At 47.0% G+C, this 26058-nt stretch overlaps 1 protein-coding gene and 1 non-coding gene across 2 annotated transcripts in view; both read right to left on the reverse strand.

Annotated features, from left to right (window-relative positions):
* GAS7 (growth arrest specific 7) overlaps positions 1-26058 on the reverse strand; it is a 106865-nt gene that overhangs the window by 31183 nt on the left and 49624 nt on the right. Inside the window, exons 3-5 of the mRNA XM_029960025.1 lie at positions 15349-15420; positions 12933-13018; positions 9440-9493 (exon numbers count right to left, since the gene is read on the reverse strand). Of these exons, the coding sequence (XP_029815885.1) occupies positions 9440-9493; positions 12933-13018; positions 15349-15420 (212 nt within the window). The remainder of the gene's footprint in view (positions 1-9439; positions 9494-12932; positions 13019-15348; positions 15421-26058) is intronic.
* Positions 1975-2046, reverse strand: TRNAE-CUC. The gene has a single exon. It is a non-coding gene; the product is annotated as a tRNA-Glu (tRNA).

Below are 26058 nucleotides of genomic sequence, written 5' to 3' on the forward strand. Positions count from 1 at the left end.
TGGATTTGGAAAGCACCATGTGGGGAGTTCTCCCAGATCCCTAAGAACTGTGTTAAAAAACTTGATGTGAAATACCCTGAGCACACCCTCAACACAGAAACACAGTGAGCATCAGAAAGCACTGCAGGCACGAACAGCGTATCTCAGCAAAAAACCTCGGCTATGCCAGTCTCCTATAGGATTACAAAAAAACAGGTTATTTTTTCAGTGCACAGCCCTTCCATCTATCTCAGAGACTTTTTCAGATGAAAGTGATGGTCCCTGCTACAAGGAACAGGGGCTCTCTGAGGTCAGCGAGCCTTCAGTCTGCAAAAACCACAGCAATCTGTGAGGCAGGACTCATCACATGGTCATTAAACAATGGCATAAAAAAGCCCAAGTGCTCATTAAGTTATCGCAGTGGAACATGCAGCCTGATAAAAGCACAGTGAAGGCTAAGAGCATGACAGCTACTGCAGAACATGCTGCAGAACAACTCTGGACACAGCCAAGCCCTTCAGAGGATGCACCAGTAAGAGTCAGAGCTCACTGCCAGTTTATAATGCTTGCCCCAATTCCCTGCTGAGCAGGTCCCTAAGATCAGTCTCTCTCAGTGCACCCACAGGGTCACAAGACACTAAGAGTACTTGGGTATTAATCAAGGAACCAACAGATACTGGGGATGGGAGACTCACAGATATAATTGTATGGGTGTGGGGTTTTGTTTTGGATCAGTTAATGCTCACAGGAAATCCATACACAAAGCTGTGGGCAGGGTTAGCACAGCTGCATAGGCAGACCCAAAGGCAGTGCTTACAGGCAGTGAGTCTGCCTTTGGGCTATTGAGAGAGGATCAGAAAGGATGCGGGTGCTGACACAGTGCAAACCCCCCATGCCAGAGCAAAGCAGACAAAGCCTTTAGCTGATACAAGGCTGCTCCTACAAACCCACACTGGCTCTGCTGCCATCTGCCCAGGCTGGAGGTTCAGCAGTTTTCCTGTAAGTGATGCAAGAGCTTGCTCTACATAAATCACTCTGCCCAGAGCACGCCAAGTCCACTTCAAAACAGGCTGAGGACCCTGCACCTACACTGTCTTTGGTTGTCACCTCAGCTAGATCCTAAACCATGAGTCTTCCCTTCCAGCTTCCATCAGGCTTCAAAACTGATCTGCAGGAGGTCAGAGATCAAGGCTTTGCAGGCAGCAGCCATGCACTAGTGACCCTGCACCTCCAACCAGAGCCAGCCTCTCCAGCCAGAGCCTGTATCATCTCCAGCCAGAGCCAGCCTCTCCAGACAGCACCGGCCTCCACTGGCCACGGGGTCTCAGCAACAGACAACACTGCAAACGCCCTCCCTGTTCCCACATGTTCCCTGTCAGAAGAGTTACATCAGGAGTTACAGAACATCAGCTCAGTTCAGAGTGAGATGGCCATGCAACAGCAGCGCCAGTGCTCCCCATCACCCAGACATCTCCCTGAAGACAAGCCAGGGGACATACCACTGTAGTCACACTCAGCTGGGCTTGCCTGTGCTGCTGCAATGAGCCTCTCAGCCCCCATGCTGACTTCTGTCACCACTGCAGCCTCTATGAGAGATGTTTCACTGACGACACCTTCTATCTCTGCTGAAGTTTTCCTCTCCTGTCCCTTCCCTGCCAGCAAAGTTCTCTCAGGAAAACTGCAAGCCCATCTTGCCCTGTTTTTTTTTAGATAGGTAGGGTTACCTTCCCTTCTCCATTCAGGGATATCATGGCCAGTCTTCGCGAACGAAGATTTGGGAAAGGTCATTACCCTTCGAGCCTGCGCAGTGGATTTTTTAGGTGAGACACAGTGTGTGCTGAACTGAGCCCACCCTTTAATCCTAAGGTTCATCTGCCGGGGCTGAGCGAGCTCGGACGGTGGTAGCGAGGTCCTCAGGACGTAGGTTTGTTTAGAGTGACCTTCTCTTAGATGGATGGCCTTACAGGGCTGACGAGCTCCATCTGCCCAGGGAAGTCCCCTGACCGGGAATCAAACCCGGGTCGCGGCGGTGAGAGCGCCGCATCCTAACCACTAGACCACCAGGGGGCCCCATTCAGGGATAACCAAAAAACTAAAAGCCCATGAGCAGATCTCCCCCAGGAGAGGAGCTGGCATCTGTCCCCCGGGCACAGCTGGTGCAAGCGGGGGGGTGCAGAGATGCCTGCAGGCTCTGCAAAGCTCTGGCATGAGCCAGTAAGCGCTGGCTCAACACCCCATTAGGGGACTCCTCTCTCCCCTGCCAGGAAGCTTCAAACTGATCATCCCAAATGTCTTAAAAATACTGTCTGGAAACCTTCAGCAAAACTATTCCTTTCAGGCAGTGTCTGATAAACATTGGCCTGGACCACTACTGGGCTGGTGAACAAGGCCTGACAGAACACAGACTTCGCCTCGCTTCAGAGATCATCAGATCCAGAGAAGCTGTGACTGCCCCATTGCTGGAATTGTTCAAGGCCAAGTCGGATGGGGCTTGGAGCAACCTGGTCTATGTCCCTGCCAAGGGAGGACAGAGAAGTGGAACAAGATAAGCTTTAAGGTCCCTTCTAACCCAAGTCTTTCTATGACTCCTCTTATGATCCTATGAAATCCAGTGCCACTGCTGAGCATGGGCTGCACTGGTACTTGGTCATGCCTCTGTGCTGGCACAACCATACACCAGTTCTCAAATAATACCACATATTGCAGTTAGTTTTGCCTCAAAAAAATGAGATGGCCTCCAGAACCCCTGCACAATCACTGTCACATATCACAGAAGGCAAACTGACTCCCGCGAGTGAGTAATGCTGCAGCTCATCCTCACGGAGAAGGGGAGATGCAGTATTGTCAGCAATGGCAATGTTACAAGGAACCACATTAAGGTACATGGTGTCAAGACAGGTTTACGCAGCTTCTGGATTTGAGGATTTCTGTCTTTGATGCTGTATTTCATATTCACTGAATAAAAATCTGTATGATCTCACGACACCTGCATGCCAGCACTTTCAGCCACTCCAGTCCCTCCTACCTGGCAGCCTGCACGAAACATTGCCCTGAGCACAGCCATTCTGTATGCTTACACAATACAGAGCACCCAGGACAAGATGCTGACTCTCGAGAGCAGACTGCCAAGCTACAGGAACTCAGGATTTAGCTCAAGTTAAAAACAGTTAGCAGCACAAGGCAAAAGAGTTAAGGAGACTGCATGAAGTTTTAGGATGCTGGAAGTGATTCACATCTCCCCACCACAAGCACCAATACAGCATTGGTGAAAGGACAGCTACTCTGGTTTCCACTATCCTCATACTGGTGGTCTCACAAAGAATGGCTGGGATGTCCACTGTGGAAACACAGTGCTGAGTGTGCTTTGTGTTGTCCGAGATGACTTATTTCAACTGGGAAATGACCAAGTGCTTCCCATGAAGACAGCAGTGTTTTCAAGGCAGATTTCTAGGGCCCAACATTTTCACACTGGATATTGAGAAGGGGGAAAACAAGCACCTCCTAAGTGTATTTTGCAAAAGACCAGAAGACCAGGCATCACAGAATCATAGAAACATAAAATATCCTAAGTTGGATCTCTGCATCATGGCACTGTGCACCAGGACAGGGAGGTGATGTGCAGTGGGGAGCACATACAGTGGCACACAAGTTGTTCCCTACAGTGTAAAAATCTGCATAGACAAACAGCAAGGGAAATTCCTATTCTCTGCTAAAGGCAGTGCCTGTTTCACAAAAAAATAAATCTGTGTCAGTTGGAAACTGCTGATTAGTGATATCACAGTGAGTCTTAAAGTTAATTTCCTGAAGCACTAACCACAGAGTCATTGGAAATGCCCAGGTTGGGACTCGTGATGGTGCCCCGTTGCAGTGGACTGAACTCCACGCATGCAGCAGGAAGAGGAACAGTGAGTATGCACATCAACAGGTGATGAGAGTAGGATTAATTCATATGTTTCTCAAAGAATGTCATCAGACTCAAAGATTTAGGAATAAATCAAACATTCTTCACTTCTCAGAAGACTATCTAGAAATGATGTTGAATTGTCTGGACAGAGTCCTGAGGCCATTTGGGTCTAGTATCACTTTTAAAAGGGAACTGATGTCAGAATTAGAAAACTAAAATGCAGAAGCTTTTGCAGTCTTACAAAAAAAAAAGAAAGAATTATTTGTGCGGTAAACAGAACTTAACCAAACTTATACCTTTCTACACTAAGTCCTAGCAGGGGCATGGAAAGTTTCAAAACTCTAGAAATATTACTAAAAACTATATATGACTGCATAGGAAATCTCGTGATCTTTCTCTCCTTTCATCACCACAGATTTGTTATATTTAAACAAGAGCTCTTGGATTTGTATTTCCTAACAGTTCTTAAACCTCTCAGGATTTCCCAGCAGGAGGGGAACACCAGGCTGGTAGTGAGCAAGACACAGCCACACACTAGTAGTGGTGAGAGAGCATGGCATTCCCCCTCTCTCTGTTCTCCCTCTGAAATGCTACTTTTCTTTTTTCTAAAAGCAAAGATAGTTGAAAAAAGCACTCTATTTCACCAGCTTAGTCCCACTGATGAGCTTCTTGACTGATGGTAAAGACAGTCAAAGCATCTCACAATGATGTCCCCATGTCTGACAGCACTAAAAAGCTTGATCAGTCCCACGAACAGTGACGTTCCCTCCACATAAGGGACCACTGCCCTTACTAATCGTGAGGGACCACACTCTCACTAGTCACATCCCTGACAGCTGGGCAGGCGCTGTGCAAGTCCAAATTCAAACCCATGGCAGTGCTAATCTCTCAACAATGCTGACTCACCAGCAAGGCCTAACAAAAGCTTGCAGAAGTTGACTATTGCAGGTGTAATTGCCAGTAAAAAAACAAAACAAATTAAAACACATATCTCAGGTAATGATGGAGTCACAGAACATGAAGAGAAAACAAGGTGTGATGACCTGCATTACATTCTCACAGACTCCACCGGGACAGCCAAGGTGATAATCAGCTTCACCATGATATTAAGTTCTCATCCAGCCTCTTCACTAACAAAAATAATGGCTGTTGTCAGCTTGCAGCAAAGGGAAATTTAACAGGGCTAATTCCCAAATATGAGCTGAGCAAATCTTCCCAGCAGCTTGTCCTTCCATCTGCCCCTGGCCATGCTTGGCACCAGAAAATCTGTGAAAGAGTCACTGGATCATGAGGACAGAAAAAGGTACAGAGTTAGAGAAGACATCCTGGTAAAAACATGGTGACAACAAAGCTTGGTGGGACACACACACATATACACACATACACACACAGAGGATCAGAGAAGCAGCACAAATTGATACATTTCTCTTGACAAGCTGTATGCCAAACTCAATGGATTAAAATACTTTTGCCTGTGTACTGATCATAATCAAATGCAATTATACTCTTAATAGCTAAATATTTCAGCTCCTATTCCCATGAGCACGTTGGTAGTCATGGCAAAATGAGCTGTTTACATTGTAGGTGACTCTTCATTATGTTTGAGACACAAAAGGGTGACAGAAGAGGAAAAGACACAGGGAGCCAGGTGAATGCACAGGGTTTGCACAGAAGCAACAAACTTTTTTGGGTTGGACATGCATATTAATCTCCTGGATTTCAAAGTCTCTGGAGGCTTTGAAGTTGCTACCAGCACTCACCAGTAAACGATACATTGCCAAGCAACATGAATAAAACAATAATAATTTGATCAAGGCCTAGATAATCAACTACATGTTTATTACATAAGATACTACATAAATAAATTAGTAGACAGCGGGTAAGCTTACTGTGCCATGGTGAACTGACTAAAGCAGGGCAACATTTTTGCTCATTTCTTCAGCTTAAAAATGCACATTATTTTTCCTGATTTCTGCACATTCACAGCACCTTAACACAGCAAAGCTGTGCCAGATTGCCTCACTTCAGTATCTTCCTTACAATGTCATCTGAGACCCCAAAAGTACAACATCCAACTCCACTAAGTCAGTTCATATTGCAAATGGAACCATTGGGGTAAAACAACCAAATGCAAAGACTGGAAGAGATCTCATAAGAGTTTGGGCACAGATAGAGGCTTGGGCAGTTTGAACTCTCCCCAGACAGGGAAGCCCAGGAATGCCTAGGCTGTGTCTAGGTAGCTTCAACATCATTATTTTGCCTGTGGTTTTAGCGCTGGCAGGGTGATGCTGCAGCTACGGTACAACAGGAGGGAAGAATAGACAACCAAAGTCCTCATTGTTAACAAATGCGTTGATTCCTTCCTATTTCAAAGGGAAGATTCTGCCAAAAGCGTTCAGGAGCCCTCTTTACTTGGTCTGTCTGTAGAAAGGTTCAGAGGTGATTCATCCCCCTGCCAAGCCAAGGGGTTTCTGACAGTATCTACCATGCAGTCAGCCCCAGGGCAGAGGGGAGAACCGTGCTGAATGTGCAGCCTCACCCTGTGCTCATCACAACCTTGCATTCATTAACGTTGTGTCAGATGCAGAGCACAGCAGCAGGAAATCCAAAGTTCCTGCACGTAGGCTGCCCCTCTTCCCATCTGCAGCACGTGTTCATTGATGTGTCCAACACATGCAATCCGAACACCAGCACTTTCCAAGTCTTGCACTATCTTGACAAGGTACTAAAGAATTCTTCAGAAAGAAACCCACACTCAGGAACACCTTATAATCAGGCAAGTTTCTTGCTCTTCAAGCGATACATAGATCTCTTCCTGAGATGATATCCCCCTGCATATTCTCCATTTAACTCTCCCTCGCCTATCGTAAATGATCTCTTCTTCAGAAATCAGCTAGCAAACCATCCAGCCTAAAAGTAGTGAGTGCACCTTGAAACTCACTGCAAAACCAGCAGACCACACATCTGCACTGCTGCTTCTTAAGTAAGCAGCCATATTCTGTGCAACCAGCAGCTTCCTAACACCTCTGATACACCCTGTTGGGGTTTCCCTTCCAAAAAAATGGAAGACTGTGTTGGTAACATTCACTCACCAAAGAGGAAACACCAGATTATTCTTCTTATTGGGTGCACATAGATGGGAAATACTCCAGCTCACACCTGCCTTCAGGATTTCCAGAAGCTGTGCTCCTAAATGCTGGTTGGATGTAGAAGAGGGAGATGCATTCTGAAGAAGATGGGAACGAGCTCCCACTCCTCTGCTGAAGGCAATGACACAGTGATAGTTTGGCTGCAGCCGCTGCTCAGAGTGAACATCACCTGATGTCCACAGCTTGTGTGCCAAAGGATTCCAGTTTGGAGGGAGGTTTGATGGACCAAGAGCCTCAAAGCTAACCATAAAATTCCCCTCTACAAGAAGAGGTTCTGCCTGAGCACAGCTACGGACCAAGGAAAAGCATCTGACAGCATGCTAAGGACATGCCCTGCAGCTCTGCTAACTAGATCATCCACACATCAGCTCGAGAGGCGCTGAGCAAACAGAACCTCCTAGGAGACAGGGGAAAACCTTATATTGTTTTACAGTTTACACTCCATATGAGATTTGTTTTTCACAATGCTGTCTAGATGGAGGCAATGGCTTGGAGCAAACAGCTGTTAAAATTAGCTTATTTTTCTCTGTCTGATGCATTCTACTTGAAAGCTTTGGACTTCTGCTGGAGAAATGCACGCTCAGTGACCCTGACATAACACACACTTTCTTGCTTTGCAGATGTTACCTGATGGCACGTGGGCTAGCAAATATGAAAAACCACCCTCAATGAACAGCCTTGGAAACAATGGGGATTGCAAAAAACCAAGCACTCCTGCACTTGTGCTGTGCCCTGTAGCCCAGTCTAACCCACCCTGTAACGATGTCTAGTCCCTCTGGTCACCATGTTCAGCCTATGATTTGCTCCTACCCCACTGATTTGAGTAGGCAAGGGCTGCATTTGGGGGCTTGGACATGCCTCCTCCTCCAGCCACTGTAGCCCCCAGGAGCAGCTGATTCTCCAGGAGATCTGCGAAAATGTCCAAACCAACAGATTTATACTTATTTCAAACCATACCACTCTCCCAATATGCTAATTACAGTAATAACATTTACAACAACTGATTTTGATAATCAAGTATCAAAATCACTCAAGTGTTTTTTTTCAAAAACTGTTCAAGATTTTTTCTCCCCATAGAAAACTGTACCTGCATGGCAGTGACTGACCCACTCTGCAGTCAGAGACACCTGCATGTGCACCTTTCAAATCCTGGTCTCTGTCACCAGCAACCCAGCCTACTGATGAATAAATCCACAGGTTGAGTGCGATAATATAGACAATTATCTCCTCCTTGTAGTAACATTAACAGGGATGTATAATACTGAATTATTCCTTTTGCTCTTGTGGATCTGATATCCTGACAATGCTTGCAGCTGTAAGTATGGTTATTGCCTCACCTTTATCACTGTAATTAATTTATCTATTCATTTGTTTGGATTTCCATTTAAATAAAACTTTCTTTTCCCAGCCACTTTCATTCATCTATTTTGTTTTCCTTTCTGTTTTTAATCGTTTGTCCTACATTGAGGGGCCCAGAAGTGCAAACTGTGTTCCAGATGAGGTCACCAAGCACAGAAAAGATATTAATGTCTGTAATCATGATACTGAGAACATCTTTATTCATAACATAGAATCATAGAATGGTTTGGGTTGGAAAGGACCTTAAAGGCCACCTTGCTCCAACTTCCCTGCCCTGGGTAGGGACACCTTCCACTAGACAGGTTGCTACAAGCCCCATCCAGCCTAGCCTTGAACACTTTCAGGAATGGGGCAGCCTCAGCTTCTCTGGGCAACCTGTGCTAGTGCCTCACCACCCTCACAGGGAAGAATTTCTTCCTAGTATCTAATCTAAACCTATTCTCTTGCAGTTTAAAACCACTGTCCCTTGTCTTGTCACTATGTGTTCTTGTCCAAAGTCTCTTCATTGAGTCAATTATATTTAATCAAATATTAAAAGCAAATGTAAGATTAACTTCATACTGAAACTTAAAACCTTTTCTTATACTACCTATCAGAAATCTTCATTTGGACACTGGCACACGAAACCTTCTGACACCTCTTTGAGAAAAAAATACAGATTCTTTGAGAAAAAAATAAACCTCCTGCCCTGGCAGAGCAACGATCAACCTCCGCTGTTTGTATTTCTCCAACCTTTCAGTGCTTTTCCCGACACAGAAGCTGTGGTTGTGGGGGAGGTGATCAGATGAAGTTTTTTCAGGACACCTGGTTCACAGTCTGAGGTACCGCGTTCCCTCCCGTTCATCCTAGAACCAACGAAATCAACGGGAAAATGCGCCTGGACTCCTGCCTAGGACACCGATCCCAAAGCCTCCCCAGGTTTCTTAGGGTTTAAACACCAAAATGCCGAGTGAAGGATGCTCTCTCCGCCCGCCTCCCCCAGCCCCACTGCTCGGGGAGCCGCACGGAGCCCCCGGCGGTTCCCCCCGGACCGGTCCCCCGCACTCACCGTCAGGCTGCTCTCCTTGCTCTGCCGCCGCGGTGCCGCCGGGGACCCCGGGCTCTGCGAAGAGAACCGGAGCGCATCATCACGGCCGCTCTCGCACAGCATGGCGCGCGGGCGGGGAGAGGAGGCCCATGAGCACCGGCCGGCCCCGGCTCGGAGGGGGTACTGGAGGAGGACGCCGCGGGCTCCGCCCCCCCCGCCGCGCGGGGCTGCGCGGCCCCGGGCTGAAGCGCCGCGGGGACGGAAACCGGTTCTGCTGTGCCGTGCGACGATGGTACCCGCTGTCGGGGACAGGGATGGAGACAGTGTCCTCCTCTGCTATGGGATGAGGCGGGGACATCACACACCCCTGAGGACAGGGACAGGGGTTCTGGTGTCCCGTGGGATGGCACTTTGCCCTCCTGGATATGGGGACAGGAACAGGAATGGTGGCAGGGTCTTGCCATGCTGTGGGATGGTGACATCCACTGCTAGGGACAGGAATGGTGACAGTGTCCTGCCGTCTCGTGGGATGCCACCGTACCCCCCCTGGAGATGAGGACAAGGGTCCTGGGGTCCACAGGGTGCCATTGTGCCCCAGTGGGGACAGGGATGGTGGCAGTGTCCTGCCATCAGACAGTTCCTGCCTGCCTGTGGAATGGTGGCATTGTGCCCCCCCTGGGGACAGGGACACAAAAGTGCCCTGCAGTCCCCCCAGGCTGACAGTGCCCTCTGTCCCTGTTGCAGGGTACATGCTGGGATCCCTGGTGGAGCTCAGATGCTGTGACAGCTGATCTGCAGCACACAAGTCGCTCCTGGCATCATCACTGGGCTGTGTCGGGGACTCCCACCCCATATCCCACTGCCCAGGCACCCAGTGCTCATCCTGGGACTTGATGCCCAGCAGCAGCATCATGCCCAGCACCACACACATGCAGTTCCATGGCTGTTCTGCTGTTCCCTTGGTGGCAGCTGTGACAACCTGAACAGGCAGCACTTAGCTGCTCTCTAGGAAGCCATAAACAAGGGCTGGCCTTGCGCCCAGCACAGCACAGCTCTGCGTTGTTCTCAGTTGTGGCTTTTTCCCCCCTTGACCTGTTTCCAAGAAATGTAGCTGAGCTTGCCAGAGGGATCTTGCCAGCGTTTGTTTGCATGGTGGCTGCTACCCAGGTCTAAGAAAGCACCCCAGCAAATGCCTGGGAGCTGCTCCACAGTGGGAAACAGCCTGTACTGGGAACACACGAGGCAGTCAAAGTAAAGCAGTTTGGGATGGCCCAAAATACACAAGGAAAGGGACGGGCCAAAAAGACTTTGAGGGTGTAGAGCACAGCTTCTTGCAAGCAAGAGTTTATGATCAGATGTTTTCCCTACTAAGGACTCTTCTGCAAAAGCTGCCACAGCTTCCAGGAAAAGCAGGTTCCCAAGTGGGCGTGGACACAAGCTGTTCTGAGAATTAATGACACCAACAGCCAGTTAAAGATTCAAAACTAGTTCAAAGCAGGTTCAAAGTAGGGATGAAGCCAGGACTTCCATTTGGAAAAACCTGTAATAAAGGACCAATGGAAAGAAAATATCATGGAGACGATGAAGGGAATGAAAAAAGTCATGAAAGGGATTTTTGACAGGTTGATGGTTGAGTCATTTGAGCAAAGCAGTGCATAGCACTGAAGGGCTGAGAGCTGGAGTTGTTCAGCCTGGAGAAAGCTCTGGGGGGATCTTAGTGTGAACTTTCAGTACCTGAAAGCAGCATACAAAAAGTTGGAGAGGGGCTTTGGACGAGGGACTGGAGTGATAGAACAAGGGAGAATGGCTTCATACTGACAGAGGGCAGGCTTAGATTAGTTATTAGGAAGAAATTCTTCCCTGTGAGGCCCTGGCACAGGTTGCCCAGAGAAGCTGTTGCTGCCCCTTGATCCCTGGAAGTGTTCAAGGACAGGTTGGACAGGGCTTGAAACAACCTGGGATAGTGGAAGGTGTCCCTGCCCATGGCAGGGAGTTGGCACCGGATGGTCTTTAGACTCCCTTCCAACCAAAACCATTCTGTGACTCTGTGACTCCCCACATATCTCAGATGTGAATTTGACTAAAAAGATGTCTATGAATTCGAGTGACTCAACATTGTAAAAACAGAAGGTGGCAAATGTTGCTACAAAGGAAGTTCTGGAGGAGTCAGTTAATCTGACCTGTGTTTCAAGCCTACTGAAAAACCATGAGGGTTGGATACCATGAGAATTTTTTTTTGCACAAGGATTAACAAGGGTTTTTTGAAGGAAGTCACACCCTACAAGTTTATTTGGGTTCTCTGAGGGAGTCACAGCAGACATGTGGACAGGGTGTCTGGTAAGTTTATAAAATGCTTTTGCCCTAGTTAAGGTGCTCACTCTGTCTCCAGCCTGGGCAAAGTGCTGAGAGAAGCAGCAGCATGGGCAATTAAGTGCAAGATGTTTGATGTGGAACAATCAGGGAGTCAAAGTGCTGGACTGTATCATGAGAGATGCCATGAACCTAAACCAGAAATACTGACCTAGATGAGACAGACCACCTGAGGGCCAGGCTGAAGGCCACCAGTTAAAAGGCAGTGTTCGAGAAAGGGGGTTGAGGCAAAGAGGGGCATTTGGCAGACAACACACGAAACAGGGAACATCAGAAAGACATTGATAGCACCAAAGCCACACCCACGTGGCAGCAGCACACCAGTCAAACATGCATTTCCCCGTGGGTATTTAAGGAGTTGCACTGCAAAGGAACTGGGGGAACGAGTGGGTGAGGAAGCACAACCCAACTGGAGTGCAACCCACCAGCTGTGGTAGTCACATGGTAATATGGTGATGGCAGAGACCGAAAAGTTTCATGGGAGGAGCTGGAAGAGGGCCCTGTGCTGCATCTGCAGACCTGCTGGGAAGACTCTCGCAGGGACATGATGTGGTGCAAGAAAAAGTGCAGAGATATTTATTGGAAATTTGGACAAACAGGCTGGGGGAGGCTGGCTGTCCACGGGTTGTAGGTTAGCCCAGGGTGATGTGGTGGGTGAGGCACTGAGGAGGGGCTGTGAAAGGACAGGCCGGAGTAGATGAAGTCATTGAGAAAAAAGCTTTGGACAAATTCTTTCTGTATACTGTCTTTGGGACAGAAAGCTGGAGCTGCAAGAAAATACAATGAGATACAGACATGGGCAGACGTGGGAGTGTAGAGAGAGGACTGTGCTGGACACAGGCCCAGGCTTCAGGCTGGAGCGGCAGGAAAATTTGTAGGGTTGTTACTAGTGACTGAAGTGGCCTTGTGGATTTTTCAGAAAGGAGTCATGGGACAGAAAAATCCAAAGGGTCTTGGCATTTTTTACTGTTTTACCAGCTGGACACAAAGACTAACTATTCCACATGCAACAAATCTGTCTGATCTGACAGGTTCTAAAAGAAGATGGCTCTTGACCACCTGCTCTGGGTGGATTCCTAAACTACTTAAGTGAAGACCCATTTATTCTTGGATACTGTTGTTTGGCTTTTTCCCAAAAACTTACCTGGGGATCCCCACTGGCTTTTCGGAGGTTCATATGACCAGAGTCAAGCTGGTGTACCGGAGTCCCAGAAATGTAGTAGCCATTCACTGTAAGAACAGATGGAGAGTCATCAGGATTGCTGCTGGTAGCAAATAAAAAATTGCACATTTTAAAAACCTATCTCATAACTCAATATGCAGATCTAGATCACAGTGCCTTTTCTGATTCAACAGTGTTCACTGCCTCCAGCCTAAGAAACTATGGATGCTTCCCCCCATCCCAACAGGCTGGCAATGTGAGCCAGACAGACCCCAGAACCAGACTCTGCAGAAGGACAAAACAGGCAGTTGCCCATGGGCCCACTCTGTGCTCAGGACCCTGCAGTGGGCTCTTATCAGAAGTTATGACAGGAGTTACTGAGCTGGAAAAAAACAAGAAAAAGACACCTCCAGACTCAAACCAGTACCCATGGCACTGTTTGGTAAAATGATGTGTTTGAACAAATGGGATATGTTGCGCTGGTTTTGTGCAGCCATGTTTTGCTAGGGGGCATGCTACAGGGACAGTGTCTCTGAGGAGTTGAGGACCCATGGAGAGAGGAGTCCACACTGGAGATGGTTTGCTGGCAGGACTTGTGACCCATGGGAGACCAATGCTGGAGCAACTTGTTCCTGAAGGACTGACCCCATGGGAAGGACCTATGCTGGAGCAGCCTGTTGCTGGGGGACTGCGCCCTGTGGGGACCAGTCTGTGAAGAACTGCAGCCTCTCACTTTGGAGAAGTTTGTGGAAGACTGTCTTCTGTGGGAGGGACCCCATGTTGGAGCAGGGAAGAGTGTGAGTCCTCCTCTCCTGAGGAGGAAGGAGCAGTGGAGAAAATGTGTGATGAACACATCCTCCATTCCCCAACCCCCTGCACCACTGAGAGGGGAGAAAGGAGAGAATTGAGGAGTGAGGTAGAGCCGAGGAAGCAGGGAGGGGTGTGAGTGAGGTGTTTTAAAATTTAGTTTTATTTCTCATTACCCTACTCTGATTTGATTGGTAATAAATAGGATATTTTCCTGAGTGGAATCTGTTTTGCCCATGACAGTGATCAGTGAGTGATCTCTCTCTGGCCTTATCCTGACTGACAAACCTTTTCTCATAGTTTTTTCCCCCATTCAGCTGAGGAGGAGAGTGACAGAGTAGTTTGGTAGGCACCTGGCATCCATAAAAGGCACTAGTTTAATGGATTTGGGTTTTCACATCAAGGTGGCAAGCGTTGTAAGATGTTTATGTTTCATGTATGCAGCTGTAGGTTGCCATTTCTTTTTTAATATACTGAGCAAAGAATAATGCTCAAAGTACAGTTAAAACAAGATACTCAACTACATTACAGATCCTTTGTTTACAGCAAACTGCACAATTTTCAAGCAGATTTTCCACTCAGATCTGCTGATAAAGAGGGACATCGATTTGAAAATTTCTATGGAAAACATCCTCTTGCCTGCATTATTTACAGTCAGCTGGCAGCAACGAACTTTACATATAATACTTTTTATTCCAGAGTAACTTTTGCTTTGCTCTGTCATTCTGCAGTACCCAGAGCTTTTCAGTACAGTTATGCACCTGATTCTGTTACTTGATTTCCTGCAATCTCCAGTCAGAACAGAGGTGATGTGGTCAACCCTGTTGCTATCACATGCTAAAACACTTCTCTGTGTATGGAAGAGCATCAGCCAGCCCACGTGCCTCTGCTGCTATTTAATTTCCCTGCCCCATCAGAAAGCAGGACTGGGAAAGGGCTTGTTGGGCTACCTTTTGCCTCTGTGTTCTGAGGGGGAGCCACCTCAGCTCTTAAGCAGACACTTCAGACACCCAACCAGAAGATGGACTGGCACGGAAACAGCAGTCAAGAAGACATATCAGAAGGGAAAGCCCCACCATGTTTGCTCTGCTACACTCTCATGACCATGTAGCCTGGAGAAGAGAAGGGTCCAGGGAGAACGTAGAGCCCCTTCCAATACAGAAAGAGGCTATAAGAGAGCTGGAGAGGGACTTTGGATAAGGGCCTGCAGTGATAGGACAAGGGAGAATGGCTTTAAGCTGAAGGAGGGTAGATTTAGATCAGATATTAGGAAAAAATTCTTGGCTGTGAGGGTGGTGAGGCCCTGGCACAGGTTGCCTAGAGACACTGAGGCTGCCCCATCCCTGGAAGTGTCCACGGCCAGGTTGTATGGGACTCGGAGGAACTGGTCTAGTGATAGGTGTCCCTGCCCATGGCAGAGGGGTAGAACAAGATGGTCTTTAAGGTCTCTTTCAACCCAAACCAGTCAATGATTCTATATGTACATCAAGTCTACATCCCACTGTATCACAGCATTTTCTTTTGCTTCGCTGAGTAGCAGAGAAGCAGATTCACATATTGCATAGTGGTCAAGCACATCATCAAACACTACCTGCAGAACTCTTCTGTGACACAGGGCTCTTTGGAGTCCCAGGCACACTACTTGGCCGCTCCCAGGTTGTTTCTGTTGAAGGGAAACATCAGCGTAAGGGTGATGGAGGCCTTGCACACATACCAGAATTATGACAATTACATACATACCTGTGAATCTGACCCTTAGTGTCCTCTGAACCAGACTCTCACCCTGTGAGGAAGATGCCTGCACCTCCCTGTACTTCCTATCTCCTCTCATCTCTTCCTGCTGTAGCTGCCAGCTGGGATGGGTGGAGACAGAGCAGACTGGAAGCTGCATCACTGGTTCTTCCAGTGCAGGAATGCCCAGGGCATCACTGCACTGACAGCCTTTCCAGGTGGCGTTAAATCCAGCCCAGAGTGGGCCCTACCTGGGGCCTACAGCAGCATCGTGATGTGTGGCTGCAGCAGCCGCAGCACAGTCAACCTGGTCCTCAGCCTGGGCACAGGGACCAAGTAGTGGCACTGCCTCTGCCTGCTCTCCACATGAAAGGCAGGTGTGAGTGACTCACAGATGTGGTTTCAGTGACATATACACAAGCCGAGATGCTTTCCCCCCCAAAAAAACTATTTCCTGTAGGAGGCATGTCCAAGGCACGAGGGACGTGCCAGGGCAGAGAAGCCCAAAGGAGCATGCGTCTAAATGGATAACGCTACTGGTTAAGAAAGTCACATGATACCAGGGTATAAAGGGAAGCGCCGAATTTGAAATAAACCTCTTTGTTTCACCACCACCACGAAGAGTGTGTGTTTTCCTTATTACATAAGGACCCGTGCCCCTACATATGGCGCACCCAAACTTGGGACTTTGGACTTATATTAAGTCAGTTTAGCATATCCTGAATCAGGTAAAAAACTCAGTAATTCCAGTATCATCTCACTTATTTCGAGACGGGAATTTTCACCGAAAAAAACACAGACATCTTTAAGTCGTTGTCTCAGAGCGTCTGAGAAACCCAATCCTAGTTTAGTGAGCTCCAAAAATATTAGGAAAAGTGCACAGGAATGAAAAGAAGAAAGAAGAAAAGAAAAAACCAACAGATCGAGGCAGTCAGAGAGGCAGAGTGGGGTCCAACATACACCGGAGCGGTGAGTCAAGCTGAGAGGCAGCGCCAACATCCCACGCGGCAAGGACGTTTCCCTAAGCGGTGCCGTGTCCGCAGCTCGGAGACCCGGGCGGCGGAACACCTTAAAACTGCCGGGGAAGCTCCGCTACCCACTTCTTGCCACGGCTCGACCATGTGCATAAAAGCAGCTCCGCCGCTGCCACCTTCTAACATTCTCAGCGCCACCGCCAGAAACTGCTGCAGCTCACTGCTGCAGCCTGCTGCTTCCTGCCGACCCCTGCCTGTCTGTGACGACAACGTAGACCCTCCAAGCCGAGGAAAAACCACTCAGAAGCAGCGGAGACCCCAAAGGAACTTTTCGCTGCTTTTCGCCGCTTTTTACTGCCAGACCAGCGCTAGGACCGCCCGCCGCCACGCACCCGCCACAGCCACCCGTCGCAGACGCCACGCACCCGCAACCACCGCAGCCCGCACCGACGAGCCTGCCGCAGCCGAGAAACAGCGCCTCCGCCACCCACGCGCACCCAGTCGACCAAGAACCGGGAGAAGCCAGCAAATAGACAAAGACTTTCCAGCAGAGTACGTCTACAGCTCCGAGACTTAAAGGTAAAATGGGAAATTTTTTCTCCACTGAGATATCACAGGACACAGATGCACTGGCTATCCTGCTAAAACCATATCATATACAAACCACAAGGACGGAATTAACAGAATTGTACGCTTTATTAAGGCAGCTGTCCCTGAACTGCCATTAGTTGAAGCCCTTCACATAGCAATATGGGACAAAATAGGAAACCTTATAAAACTGAAAGCCCAGGGGGGAGACCCCCAAGCTAACAATGCTTTTCCAACCTGGCAAGTCATAATGTCTGCACTAAGCAGAGCACACGAATGGACAACACATGCATCCAACGCCAACACACACACACCCCCGCTCACACTGCTGGCAACAACCCGACTTTTAGGTGTAGGAGCTCAAACACACAAAGTCCAGCGGGGGGAGGGAGAAGAGCTGTTCGTAACTTAAGTTTCGGGTCAGGGACCGGGAGCCAAGGGGACGCAAATCGGCAGGAGAGGACGGGGCCTGTGATGCGATATCCCAGCCCATGGGACCAGCGCAGAGGGCCCCGTAATAGCGATGGGGGGGTAACCCAGCATATTTACCACCCCACACCGTGGATGATCGCTGACCACGTGCCCAGGGGTGGGTGCCACCGTCTTGCCCGCCACATGGACCAGAAACTGACTTGTCTCTCCCGGCCCCAGCGCCGCCCCACCCATAGGCACAAAGGGGGAGGTAACCCCGTCCCCTCACTGCCTCCACCACCCACCACCACCCCCCCACAGGGAACCGGGTTCACTGGGGCCACAGGGGGGGAGGAATGGGGGGATGAGGAGGAGGAATCCAGGATGGTTCTGCCGGGAGGGAGCAAAGTAGCAAACAGGGAAGGATCAGTTGATAAGTATGCCACACGATTGGAAGACAACTTGTGGCTAGCCAATTTTAGGGAGAATTGCTCTGCTTATGCCAGTGACCCACAGGCAGGGGTAACAGCACATCTGGGGAGGGCTTAGTTGCTTAGCAACCTTTGGTACCCCAAAGCAGATTAACACTAATAATAAATCGGTTTCACTTCCTATCAAATAGGAAAATTCTCACGTCACAAGCATTCCACACTAACCCATAAGACAGGCAATTATTGCAAGAGCACATCACACACTGAAACACATGTTCAATGAACAACAAAAAAGGGGGAGAATCTGTGTAGCCATAGTAAAAAACTATGTATGTTATCAATTTTTTAAATTGTGACAGCACTGAAAGAAGTGGGTATGAAAAGCAACACAGGCCTCAGGCTTGTGCCTTCCCCGAACCACCGATCATGGTAAGAAACTTGAATTCAGGGCAGTGGACAAGACCGTTAGATCTCGTCACTTGGGGATGAGGCTACACCTGCGTGGCTACAGGAAAAGAACTGGTGTGTTAAACCCTATTTAGGTACACAATCCAGCAGCAAGAACCAGAGTAACGCAGAAGTTATAAAAGAGTTATATTTATGTTTCAGGTTTCAGGTTTACATTAAGAGATGACCAATGTGGTAAAAAGCAGTCTGTAAAAAATCTGTGAATGTGTGTGAGATGTATGAGTGGCAGCCGCCAATGAATGAGAAGAGTGAATGAATAAAGAGAGTTGTTTGACTGGAAAAATATTAAAACACAAAACACCTCACAAAATAACATTACCCCCGCCACAAGGTCACTTTAAGAAAATTTAGTTTTGCTAAGCTTATCCTGTTTCTTAAATAAAGTTGAACTCCCCAGTTATTTAAAAACCCTCAGATTAATAAAGGGTATAAGTTCATACATAGTTGGGCTAAGGCCTTTAGGTTAATAAAGTTATTTCTCCAAGTTGCACTACCCTTTAGGAATATAAGAAGGTTTTATAAAGTTTACCATAGAGATATAAGAGGCCAAGCAAGAGATGTGCTGGGTCATTGCAAGCTTTGGTGGTTTACAATGTACTGTTCTAATTGTTTGCACTGTTGTTTTTGCACTGTTTTCGTGACTTCCTTAGATATTTAAGAGGGGGGTGATGTAGGAGGCATGTCCAAGGCACGAGGGACGTGCCAGGGCAGAGAAGCCCAAAGGAGCATGCATCTAAATGGATAACCCTACTGGTTAAGAAAGTCACATGATATCAGGGTATAAAGGGAAGCGTCGAATTTGAAATAAACCTCTTTGTTTCACCACCACCACGAAGAACGTGTGTTTTCCTTATTATATAAGGACCCGTGCCCCTACAATTTCCCTGGCAAATTTCCTTTTTACCACACAGGTCATTTAGCAGCTGGGATATGCAAACGTCTGTCACACCAGTGACACTCCAAAGACTGCTACTGCTTCCCTCCCTCAGTTGCCTCTGTAGTTTAATCGTTCTGCTCGTTTGCTCACTGAATGGAAGGTTATTTTTGACCATATGCTAAAGACAGAAGATTTAATTGCAAATCTTTGTAAAAGTTCTGAACAGCAGACGGTGAAATGAGAGCAGCAACTTCTGTAGAAGTCCAGCTAGAAAGCCCAAGCCTCCATTCCTTTTGAATTAACATATCAGTTCCAAATCAACTAAACAATACTGACTGCCAGATGGTATCAAATAAGAAAATAAGCAAGTCATTGTAATCAAGTCCAAGGACTACTTTGACCACTTCATGTGAAACATTTGATTCCCCAAATCTGAACCAACGACCATATAACCCTGCCAGCGTCTGAAATCTTGCATCTCTGTCAGTATTTTGGATGGCCATGGTCAAGTGGTGATGGAGCAGGGGAGGCTGAGAGAGCTTTTGGTGGTAACAGTTTAGGACTGGCAGTCAGACCCTCCCTCAAGGCATATAAGGCTTCCTGTCCTGGGTCAGTGCTTATTTGGGCTCCAAAAAGGATGCTAACATGCTTCAAGAACCATAAAAGGCCTATTTATACATATGCATTCATGCACATATGTATATACATATATGTATATATATGCTTATATATATCTATATATCTACATGTATGAATGTATATACATACATAGACATGTCCTCAAGGGTTGCATTAGGTTCCTTATTTCAGGAAAGGAGTCAGGATACAGATTCCAAATGGAAGCAGGTACCTTCCCCCCCCATCCATGATGCCCCTGGGATACATGCCCAGCCCTCCCCTCACCCCCTCCCCAGGTCACGGCACACACACAGAGCCACAGCTTGCAAAGAAAAATACTTTGAGCTTTTTTTTCCCCTACAAGTGCATAACCTGGTGAACTAGAAGCTTTAATGAATCATGAAGGAACATTTAAATTTTAGTCTGTTTTTGTGAATTGGGTAGTAAGTAAATAAATTCCATGCTAGGTCAATGAGGAAGAATTGGAATGTGTTTTAACTAAACAGAAGCAAAATCAAATGCTAAGAATTGTCTTTTATGAGTCAGCTTGTCTTGCCTTAAAATCCACAAGTGCATGGTTAAATAATGACAAATTCCAGTTTACTTTTATTGTAATGCAAAGATAAACAATGCAGTATGCTACCCATGTTTCTCATAAAATTTTTCTAATGTAAATTGCTGATTAATGAGTAATAACAATAAATGAGTTGACTTGAAGACAACTGTTTCAAAGACTGGTTTCTGGAGATCTGTGGGGAAGGGCTGTGATGCCCACTGATGCTGTGCCCCAGTGCAGTCAGTAAAGTAATGTGTTTTTGTCAGCACTAACTTTGACATTAGCAGTAAAGAAAGTTACTTTCATATTTGGCTTGGGGCTTTTATGCAAGCGTATCTGCCTACAGTATTTTTGTGACCATACAGATGAATGTACCTAAAAACCTACCAAATATATTTGAAATGTAATTAATCAGTTAAAATTACCAGCTGCTTCTTGTAACTGGTCTCTGTGTTGCCTGCTGTGGAGCTGCTGTGCAGTGCCTCACTCTCCCCCTCTGCCACACAGAAAGCCCAGATACATAACTTGAGGGCAGAAATTTCACACATCAAAGAGCAGTGCCCAGTGGTTAGCAGATTTGTGAATTCAGCGTCTTGACAAATTTTCCAAAATAAAGTGATCGTGGAGTTAAGCACATCAAAAATAAAACAAGAAAGTGCTATAAAATGCATAAAATAGAAATAACATCTTTTATTGGGTAGGAAATGAAAAGAGCGAGAGCGTTTTAACTCTATTTATTTTGGGTGCTAGGAGAAAAAAAAGTCCACTTCTGCGCACAGGGTAACAGGATTATTTCAGCAGCCCAAGCAGGGATAGGAACTAATCTAGATCAGGACTGCACTGCTGGAATGCCATCTACTGGAAGCAGCTAAATTTACCAAGGTAGAACTGCAACATTACAAATTTCTCTGCAGCTTAGTCACGACTAGAAGTGAGAGTGGGGATTACAAGTGAGTGGGGGGATGACTTTCTTCCACAGCAACACAGGAAAGGCTTGTTGAGAGATAATGCACTGTCTGACACAACCAAGGCAGAGACTCATCTTGGAGCCTTTGATCCTGGTGCTTGGAAAATCTGAAGGCTACTTGTAACCCTGTGGTAAAACAATGATCACAGCTATTAGGAATAGACTCAATATTGGCCTAGAATTTTATATCCCTCCCAATTTTCCAGAGAGCATGCTGGAGTCAAGCTAAAGCCTTGTACTCTAAGAGCGCAATTTAGCGCTGGCAGACCAACACCAACAAGTTCTGCCCTCTCTAATCAGCCACATGTTAATTAGTTAATTTAGTTGGTGAGGGGAAGGAATGACTAGTAGCTTCTTTGTCACCCTCTGGACTGGGAAGGAGGTTTGTCAACAAAAAGAAGTCCTACAGCCCTGGGAGATATTCAAGGCCAGGGCTTGGAGCCATCTGGTCTAAGTGCAAGGTGTCCCTGCCCATGGGACACCTGCAGCTATCCCCTGCAGAGGCTGGTACAAGGTGCCTTCCAAACCAAACCATGTGGAATTAGGTACTGAACAGTAAGGCAGAAGAAAACCACTTGTGCAAACTGAAATGACGTAGTAAGAGTTAAAATGGTTACATGATCCAAGCTACACTTGCCAATGGAACCAGAGAGGGTTTTCACAGATGTGGTTAAACATTTCCTACCAAAGGAAAGTGAAAACCTCTGGTGTTTGGGGGAAGAAAGTTCACTTTGCATCTCTTTGGCACAATGAAAAATGACATGATGTGTCAGGCCTTCAGAGAGCCACACATTTTGGGATGTCATGTTAGTCAAGAAACACAGTTCGTGAGGAGGTCTTGAGGCAGACGATTTTTGGGATCAAAGTGTAGCATATGAAGTGTGGCAATGGATTTGCCATATGCAGGATGGAAGAAGTCCTCTCAGAGATGGACTAGTGAAGAAAAAGAAAACAGCTCAAATGTTATAGAAACAGAAGTTTTTAATGTGGTTTAAACATGTTTCAAAATGACTTTTTGCATTTTCTGCAAGGTCATTGCCTCTTCTTCCCGACACCCCCTGTGAGGGACTTGTCTCTCATACAGGAGTATCCTGGGAAGGTGTCCTGAGGTGTTTCTCATTGGTCCTTGTTAACCCCTTCCTATTGGCTGTTGACCCCTTACCTGATTGGTTTTTTCTGTGTGCCCTTGAACTTGGGATTGGCCCCCTTTTGACCCTCCTAAAAGCCTTATAAACCCCTTCCCCACAATAAACTTCCTCTTTCGTCCGTCCCTCCCTGGTGGTTTGTGTGGGCTCCTTGCGGGGTCGCCGGCCACGTGCGGGGCCGGGGGGAAGGGCATTCACCTCGCAGGTAATGGGGCTGGCAGCCTAAGGCCCCATCCAACTAATCTGCCGTAATGAAGAAGAAATTTTTTGTCCTCTTTCCATGAATCCAGTAGGACTGAGGTCAAAGCAGCTGCTTTCCAGTCTGAACATACAACATCAGCCAAACATCAAGGCTTTCTGTTCCAGCACAATCCCTCACAAGTGTGCTTATATTGCTTTCAGGAATGGATTTAGTACCTCTTCCATAGTGTCATGTGTAGTTCTATTTTAGGAGCTAAATGCTCCACAGTTTCATTGTCTAAACTACAAGAATGGGGCAGATCAAGCCAGAGGACCTCCGAGTCTCCTTACTGTGCAGACCTTTCCTGGTCTTAAGGATCTGTAGCAGCTGCCACGTGTCTCCCAACTACTGGTGCTAACTCATGGCTTTGTAAATAGGTTTGGAGCTTGTTTTGGCTTTAAGAGCAATAAATTTGTGATGCTGAGCAGCTCCAAACCCAGTTTCTGCCCTGAATAACCCGAAGCTATGCAGGCTGCACAGGCCAAGGATGAACATGCACAGACAAGGATGAATAACAGCAACAGAACATGTCCCTCATCCATGCCACAAGAAGAAACCCTGCAAACTTCTCCCAAACTGTTCCTGAAAACAAGAAGAACTAGAAGTCACGTTTGCAGAAGGGTAGAACAAGTCTCCACAGCCTTACATCATCTCTTTTGGGTTCACTTTGCTCTTGCCAATGGCAGAGAGGAAACACCTGCATGTGCAATTTGCAAACCTTCCATAGCCCTCCTCTGCTTCTCCACTGCATCTCCATAGGCTCTCAGCAAGGTCTGGGGCCTGCCTGATTGGTTGGCCTTGTGAGTCAGAGGGGAGGGCAAATAGCCCTGCTTTGGAAAGGTTTCCTTTAACAGCACAGTACCACACTCCCAGCCCAAAACCTCCCATTTGCCTAGAGCCATGACACTCCCAACCTCACCTCACCAGCCAGGAGCAGAGACCTGTCAGGGGTCCTGCACCTCATATCCCCTTTCTGGCTAAGATCTTCCTGACATTTGTGATAAACTGGGGTTTCATGACACCTCATCTCTTGATATTGTGTGTGGGAGAAAAGAGCCCAAAGGAATGGCCAGTGGAGCATGGGGGTTTGGACATGTAAGGAGGGAACATCGCTTGCAGTGCCCTGAGACTGGTGTGAACCATACAAAACTTTTGAAGCAGAGGAGAGTACAATGAAAATGTTTTCCTCTTGTTCCAGACGATGAGTAGCACAAGGAGATTTTGTTTCTTGGAATGAGGAGGCCTCACCTCTGCATCAGTTTACAGAACTGACTCAGACCAGACCTGACCTCCTGCAGACCCTATAATATACCATATGGGATTCAGTACTGCAGGGCTCACTGAACCAAAATGTGGGAGCACATTTTTGTCTCACAGCTTCTATGCAATGCCACAGCTGAGAGCACTGGAACATTATGATGTTGCAAGCTCAACTATTCTTTCCTAAGACACATAATATTTAAGCATTGTAATCACATAAAAAGGATTAAATTGAGAAGCACCAGGTGCAAAGGAAACCTCCCTACTGCACCACTGTAAGCTAGACCTCAATCAAGAATATGAAAGCAATTTTCGTAATACTGCAATTCACTGGAGGATTGGAGGAAGATGACAGACTAAGTAGGAGAATTTTCTGCTCTGTGATCACTCAGTGATATTTGCATTTTCACTGGTGCTGTTGTGAATAGGGAAGGCAATTGGGTGAATGGTCAGAGAGTGGTCAGTTCTCCAGAGGAAGTACATCCATCCTGACAGCCCAAGCACAGCCTGGAACAGTTCTAGCTAAGGATGGCACTAAGGCTATTAATTACAGTTGGTCATTTTGTAATTAATTCCAACCTTTACCAACCAAATCTTGAGCTCTTTATTTTCAGAGAATAAACAAGAAATTTTATCTTTGCTTGGTTAGAAAGTGACCTCAAAGTGAACTGAAAGCTATTTCATTGAGAGAGATGACCCAATAATTTGGCTAGACTGGCAAGTTCCTGGAGCTCCTGCCCAGCACACCTCAGAGCTGGGGTGCAGGTGTCAGCCCGGGGCTCAGCAAAGGCAGATGCCTTACAGTGACTCTCTCTGTGAAGAAAACCAGTGCCGTAGTGCTGAAAAGCAGTGAGGAATTTCACCACTTGCAGACAATTCTTGACTCTTTTCGATTACTTGCTGGACCCAATGTGGGAGATCAGTGGATAGAAGGAATACAACCACAGCCTACTGTCTAATATTTTCTATCTCTCTGAGTTAGTTAAGAAACTTGGAAGGATTTGGTCTGTGTGATGATGGGTTTTTTTCATGCCTCACCAGCTACAGTAAACCCCTACTCCAACTAAACTTATGAATTGCAGCTCAGAGTAAGTCATCTATGGAGACACAAAAGAGATGTCAAGCATTTTTATTACATGTTTTTTCTCATACAGATAAAACTTCTAGTAATGGTTTCCCTCTGCTACAGGATGCCCTAGCTAAAAGGTGATATAATAACCTGTCCTGGTAAAGTGGCCTAAAACCTAGAAGAACAAAGTGTGTCTCACAAAGTGCTGGAAATAGCATTATTATCTCTGCTAAGCCTGCAATGAAAGCTTTGCTTTTGTCACATGGTGTTTGCAAAAAGAAGGGCATGGCACAGGTCCCAGTAATCATTTTGAAAGATCAAGTGAGGGCTCTTGCCAGCAGCTTTTCCTGTGCAACAAGCACCTCTATGTTCAACACACAGACAGAAGAATTCAAGAACTCTTGGATGGTGCCTGTCTCCATGGTGTGTCTTTCAGGACTGAGGTTAAAAGCTGTATGGCAGCCTCAGTCTCTTTTTTACTGAACTGCCTGTGGGATGGAACTGCATTTCAGTTCTGACACCGCAACTCCAGCTGAACTAGTTCATGCAGTACCCGGTACTTTGCTTTCAGCACTTGTGAGCTTGACTCTCATGTTTGATGCAGGTGCAGAGAGATTTGCATTGGTCACTTCTGCCCACTTTTCTTGTCTCTTTTCATTAGGTATAAGGATGGAGGTAAAGGCCAGGGTCCTGGGAGGCCCATGTCTGTGAGGCCACTGTGCAGATGACCGTGTTGCAGTTCAGAGGCTCATGCATGAGCTGGTTGTTTGGGCCTTTTGAGATGATACAGCTATAGGTGACCCATATGGGATTCACTACTGCAAGGCTCACTGGACCAAAATGTGGGAGCACAAGGACGAAGGAGCTGCTGTCCTGAATCAGGAGGGCCCTAGGCCTCTAATGGAGAACCTCAAAACATGCAGAAGTCCCTCTGAGTCTCCGTGCATATTCTCTGACCCAGTGAG

The sequence above is a fragment of the Manacus vitellinus genome, unplaced genomic scaffold, assembly GCF_001715985.3.
Source record: "Manacus vitellinus isolate BGI_N305 unplaced genomic scaffold, ASM171598v3 scaffold_24_pilon, whole genome shotgun sequence".
NCBI classification, from domain to species: domain Eukaryota; kingdom Metazoa; phylum Chordata; class Aves; order Passeriformes; family Pipridae; genus Manacus; species Manacus vitellinus.